This window comes from Rana temporaria, chromosome 5 (assembly GCF_905171775.1).
Source record: "Rana temporaria chromosome 5, aRanTem1.1, whole genome shotgun sequence".
NCBI lineage: Eukaryota > Metazoa > Chordata > Amphibia > Anura > Ranidae > Rana > Rana temporaria.
In genome coordinates this window covers 14,206,996-14,213,717 of record NC_053493.1, presented here as the reverse complement: position 1 = coordinate 14,213,717, position 6,722 = coordinate 14,206,996, and the positions used below count along the sequence as shown (strand labels likewise).

The window sequence follows — 6,722 nt, the reverse complement described above, 5'->3', positions numbered from 1 at the left end:
GGGGGGGGCACCTGTCCTCCCGACACCAACCCTGGGGGGGCAACTATCCTCCCACAAACACTATCCCGGGGGGGGGGGGGGCGCACCTGTCCTCCCACCGACACCAACCCTGGGGGGGCAACTATCCTCCCACAAACACCATCCCGGGGAGGGGGCGCACCTGTCGTCCCACTAACACCAAAGAAGAGACAAGTAGCCAGGGCTCCTTAGAACATTACAGCTGTCATCCTAATTTCTGTAGATACCAATGAAGATGTCTCCCAGGGGGAAAAAAATAAATAGAAATCCTGCTGTCTCTTGTAAACAAAACCAGTATAAAAACCATCGCTGAACCAAAGTAGTGCCATAGGCCGGGTTGTACATCCCTGTATACATAGGACTGCCAGGAATCTGTATTCACCAATAGAGTCTAGACCAGTGACGGGGAACCTCGGCACCCCCAGATGTTTTGGAACTTCATTTCCCATGATGCTCATGCACTCTGCATGTAGTGAAGTATCATGGGAAATGTGGTTCCAAAACATCTGGGGTGCCGAGGTTCGCTGTCACTGGTCTAGGTCAGGGGTCTCCAAACTTTTCAAACAAAGGGCCAGTTTTTTGTGCTTTAGACCATAGGAGGGCCGTATTGTGGCCAGCGGGGGCAGAAAATGTCCTGGGCCCAGCAACAGTGAGAATATAAATGGCCTCAGGGTTGGTGGTCAGTAGGATGAGGAGTCATACCCCTATTAGTAGGAGGGATAGTATCCCATCATTGGTATCAGAGGAAGAAATAGTGCCCTCTTGTTGGCTGTCAGTGGGAGGAATAGTGCCTCAAATCAGTGGGAGAAATAGTGCCCACAAGGGCTGGATAAAGGCTAGCAAAGGGCCACATCTGGCCCTCGGGCCGCAGATTGGAGACTCCTGGTCTAGGTGATGCATTTTTGGGGCTGAAGCCTGATGAAGGGGTCCCTGTGAAGCTCCGAAATGTTCTTCTGCAACTAGGATGCAATTCCTGAATAAAGCTTTGGACCCTTTCACGAGATCCCTGGTATGCTGGTGACATCCTTTCTGCTTTGATATCAGGTGGTTGCTGCAGCATCCAATGACAAATCTCTAGAAGGGGTGCGTTGGAAATATTGGGGTTGATTTACTAAAAGTGAAGAGTACAAAATCTGGTGCAGCTTATAAGACCCCCTTTCATACTGGAGGCGTTTTTCAGGCTAAAAATAGCGCCTGATAAAAATGCCTCAGCTGCAATCCCAGCGTGAAAGTCCGAGTGCTTTCACACCGAGGCGCTGCACTGGCAGGGCATCAAAAGAAAGTCCTGCAAGCAGCTTCTTTGCAGTGAATACACGGCTCCTAAAGCACCCCTACCCATTGAAATCAAATGAGTAGATCTGCCCAGAGGCGGCTTTAGGCTTTGTGAGGCAAATCTGAGACATGAGGCCCCATTCACATCCATGATGGAAAAAATAATTAGAGTGATAGAAATTAACTGTAAAAAATTACATAAGAGTTTTAAAAATTCTATGAACTATGAATTTTCTCGAACCAATTCTTTAGGCAAATTAGGGGGCCACAAGGCCCCTGGGGGGGCGAGGCCTAGGGCGACCACCTAATTTGCCTAATTAGAGAGCCGCCTCTGTTGCCGCCGAACCGCAGCATTAGGGCAATTTTAACCCTTTTTCAACCGCTAGAGGGGGTTAAAAGCGCCCCGCTAGCGGTCGAAAAGCACGGCAAAAAACAGTAAGGCCCCTTTCACACTGGGGCGTTTTTTCAAGCGTTAAAAAAAAAAAAGCCTGTAAAGCGCCTGTAAAGAAGCCTCATCTGCAATCCCAATGCCCGAGTGCCTCAGAGCCCTTTCACACTGCCAGCGCCCGAAAAACGCTGGTAAAGCACCGCTAAGACCCTAAAAGCGTTTTAGGGCGTTGTTGCAGTGCCTCAGTGTGAAAGGGCAAGGCGTTTTTACAGCGCTTTCAATCATTTCAATGGAGAGGGGCATTTTTTGGAGCGTTTCTTTAGCGCCAAAAAGCTGCTGCTTGCAGGACTCAGTGTGAAAGGGTCCATTGAGATGCATGGAGAGCGTTTTAATAGCGATATTTTTAACGCTAAAACGCTGTAAAATACCTGGGCGCTTTCAGTGTGAAAGCGCTCCAACTTCAGCTTGTTCAATTAAGCCGTTCCCGTCAGCCATCCCCATATATGTGGGTGGGCTCTAATGCAGAGACGCCGCATATATGTAGACATTTCTCTGCGCCGAGTATGCACGCTCCCAGCAGGAACACGAGAGCTCCCAAAGCATACTTGCGTTTAGGAGCTTTCCGATCATGTGACCTCTGACAGCCAATCACAGGGGTCACACGACTCAAATGCCCACCATTTGGGATGCTCTTAAAGGGCCGGAAGGGAGCGGCAGCAAAGGGGGCCCGGCTTGGACAAAAAAATAAAAAAACACTGGAATCCGATTGGTTTCTATGCAGCGCTGCTCAAGATTTTGCACTCTCCAGTTTTAGTAAAATAACCTGATTGCGTTTTGAGGCTGCGCTGAGACACGTCACAGACATTCAGGCAACACTTAAATAACAGGATGACAACTGAATGTTGACCAGGATGCACAGAAGTATACGAAAGGGGATATGAAGGACAGCAGCTCACAGAGGTCAATGGAGGCACATAAGTGCTCAGAGTCACAAAGGACACGTGTGTGTGCACAGGGGTCACTAGAAGCACAATAATCAGGGAGTCACAAGAGACACCAGAGTGACAAAAGATACAGGGGTCACCAGAAGCACAATAATCAGGGAGTCACAAGAGACACCAGAGTGACAAAAGATACAGGGGTCACCAGAAGCACAATAATCAGGGAGTCACAAGAGACACCAGAGTGACAAAAGATACAGAGGTCACTAGAAGCACAGGGGACAAAAGATACAGGGGACACTAGAAGCACAGGGGACAGAAGATACAGGGGTCACTAGAAGCACAGGGGACAGAAGATACAGGGGTCACTAGAAGCACAGGGGACAAAGGATACAGGGGTCACTAGAAGCACAGGGGACAAAGGATACAGGGGTCACTAGAAGCACAGGGGACAAAGGATACAGGGGTCACTAGAAGCACAGGGGACAAAGGATACAGGGGTCACTAGAAGCACAATAATCAGGGAGTCACAGGAGACACCAGAGTGACAAAAGATACAGGGGTCACTAGAAGCACAGGGATCAGGAGACAAAAGATACAGGGGTCACTAGAAGCACAGGAGATACAGGGGTCACTAGAAGCACAGGAGATACAGGGGTCACTAGAAGCACAGGAGATACAGGGGTCACTAGAAGCACAGGAGATACAGGGGTCACTAGAAGCACAGGAGATACAGGGGTCACTAGAAGCACAGGAGATACAGGGGTCACTAGAAGCACAGGAGATACAGGGGTCACTAGAAGCACAGGAGATACAGGGGTCACTAGAAGCACAGGGGGACAGGAGATACAGGGGTCACTAGAAGCACAGGGATCAGGGGACAGGAGATACAGGGGTCACTGGAAGCACAGGGGATAAAAGATACAGGGGTCACTAGAAGCACAGGGGACAGAAGATACAGGGGTCACTAGAAGCACAGGGGACAGAAGATACAGGGGTCACTAGAAGCACAGGAGATACAGGGGTCACTAGAAGCAAAAAAAAAAAATGAGTCTCAAGGCTCCCTGGAGACACACGAGCACATGAAGGACACAGATAGGAGACTCCGGCAGGGATGGGGGGGGGGGGGGCTTTGCTTTCGTAGCGATAGGTTGCTTGAGTGTGCCAAGTGTCTCTGTTATTTATGTGAAGTCCGTGCCATTTAGAAAAAACACATTTCACACTGGCCATGGTACCAACACATAAAACCCTGAAGTGTCAGCAGACTGCACTCCAGGCAAAAAGGAAACACAGGGGGCGCCAGACTAAGTGTGGCAGGTAAATAAATGTATTTATTCAAAGCCAATTGACAATTTACATGGAGGAACAAACAAGCAGATGTCAGAATCCCTGTAGCTAGCATGGCAGAGTCTCCAGAGGTCGTCCAATGAGGTCCCGAGGTGTAGTCCCGAGTCCGGCGTGTCCTAGGACACTACAGAGGTTCCGGCATTTCTGCTTGTTTGTTCTTTATGCAAGTTGCCAATTGGCTTTAAATAAATCCATTAAAAAATGTACCTGCTACACTTAGTCTGGCGCTCTGTATGCGTTTCCTTTTGTTTCCTACAGAGATTGCTTCACTCTGTGGGGAGCTGCCACTAATGTTGCATTGCTATACAGATCATTTTATATGAATTTTAAGCACTTGTTATATATGAACTTTCACCCAAAGACTTACAGCGGAGTTCCACTTTTTACTACTACCTCCCTTCCAAGATCTGTCTATTCCCACCATCTATTCTCCTGTATACATTCCTTCTTGTACAACCTTTGACATTTTCCATGGCTCTGGTTTTATTTTGGGATATGACCCGCAGGACCAATTTGTCACACGATTTATATAATCTGCACTCCAGTCCTTGACATGTATGACAAAAATGAAAATAAATAAAAGTACCAGACTCCCAGTCACCTCTCCAATAATCTTAAAAAAAAAAAAAATAATAATAATAATAATAATTGCTGTAGGCACAAAACAGGACTTATTTGGTAAAGAAATTTTGAAAATTTCATTTTAAAAAGTACCCCAAAACCTACCAATCAGGGAGAAGAAACACGGCCACCCCAAAACCTACCGATCAGGGAGAAGAAACACGGCCACCCCAAAACCTACCGATCAGGGAGAAGAAACACGGCCACCCCAAAACGTACCGAAGAGGGAGAAGAAACACGGCCACCCCAAAACCTACCGATCAGGAAGAGGAAACACGGGCACCCCAAAACGTACTGAGGGAGAAGAAACACGGGCACCCCAAAACCTACCGAAGAGGGAGAAGAAACACGGCCAACCCCAAAACCTACCAATCAGGGAGAAGAAACACGGCCACCCCAAAACCTACCGATCAGGAAGAGGAAACACGGGCACCCCAAAACGTACTGAGGGAGAAGAAACACGGGCACCCCAAAACCTACCGAAGAGGGAGAAGAAACACGGCCACCCCAAAACGTACCGAAGAGGGAGAAGAAACACGGCCACCCCAAAACCTACCGAAGAGGGAGAAGAAACACGGCCAACCCCAAAACCTACCAATCAGGGAGAAGAAACACGGTCAACCCCAAAACCTACCAATCAGGGAGAAGAAACACGGCCAACCCCAAAACCTACCAATCAGGGAGAAGAAACACGGCCACCCAAAACCTACCGATCAGGGAGAAGAAACACGGCCAACCCCAAAACCTACCAATCAGGGAGAAGAAACACTGCCACCCCAAAACCTACCAATCAGGGAGAAGAAAAAACGGCCACCCCAAAACCTACCAATCAGGGAGAAGAAACACAACCACCCCAAAAACGTACCGAAGAGGGAGAAGAAACACGGCCACCCCAAAACCTACCAATCAGGGAGAAGAAACACGGCCAGCCCCAAAACCTACCAATCAGGGAGAAGAAACATGGCCACCCAAAACCTACTGAAGAGGGAGAAGAAACACGGCCAACCCAAAACCTACCAATCAGGGAGAAGAAACACGGCCAACCCAAAACCTACCGAAGAGGGAGAAGAAACACGGCCAGCCCCAAAACCTACCAATCAGGGAGAAGAAACACGGCCACCCCAAAACCTACCGAAGAGGGAGAAGAAACACGGCCAGCCCCAAAACCTACCAATCAGGGAGAAGAAACACGGCCACCCCAAAACCTACCGAAGAGGGAGAAGAAACACGGCCACCCCAAAACCTACCGAAGAGGGAGAAGAAACACGGCCACCCCAAAACCTACCGAAGAGGGAGAAGAAACACAACCACCCCAAAAACGTACCGAAGAGGGAGAAGAAACACGGCCACCCCAAAACCTACCAATCAGGGAGAAGAAACACGGCCACCCCAAAACCTACCGAAGAGGGAGAAGAAACACGGCCAACCCCAAAACCTACCAATCAGGGAGAAGAAACACAACCACCCCAAAAACGTACCGAAGAGGGAGAAGAAACACGGCCACCCCAAAACCTACCAATCAGGGAGAAGAAACACGGCCACCCCAAAACGTACCGAAGAGGGAGAAGAAACACGGCCACCCCAAAACCTACCGAAGAGGGAGAAGAAACACGGCCACCCCAAAACCTACCGAAGAGGGAGAAGAAACACGGCCACCCCAAAACCTACCGAAGAGGGAGACCCATTGAGAGCCACCTCAGAAGGAGCCCTTACAAGAAAAAAATTAATAAAATTGCAGCCAAAAATTTAAAAGGGCCGGCTGAGACCTTTTTCTCCCAGATTAAGAGTGTGGATCAGATCCTTTATCTAGAGAAAATGGAAATCTAGAATTTTAATTGATGAAAGAAATCTCCACGTGTGTCAGACATCCGATTGTGAATGAAACCCAGAGCCTAGGTTCACACTGCTGCGAATTCAAAATCGCGGCCCGAAATCGCAAAAAGTAGTACAGGAACTACTTTTTGAAATCGCAGATGCGGCTTTGCACTGATTAGGACAGTGCCATTGCCGACAATTGCCGCCGATTTGAGATGCGATTTGACATGTCAAATCGCATCTCAAATCGTTCCAAATCTTACCCAGTGTGAACCAGGGCTTAATGATAGGATATTTTCAGTCAAAGTATGTGTTCCATC

The 6,722-nt window shown here is 48.6% G+C and overlaps 1 protein-coding gene across 1 annotated transcript; it reads left to right on the top strand.

Moving 5' to 3' along the window:
- Positions 1-982: 982 nt before the first annotated feature.
- On the top strand, positions 983-6,414 carry LOC120941036 (serine/arginine repetitive matrix protein 1-like). Its single transcript, XM_040354277.1, has 2 exons — positions 983-1,027; positions 4,678-6,414. Exons 1-2 carry the CDS (start codon positions 983-985, stop codon positions 6,412-6,414), a joined length of 1,782 nt encoding a protein of 593 aa, XP_040210211.1.
- Positions 6,415-6,722: the final 308 nt, after the last annotated feature.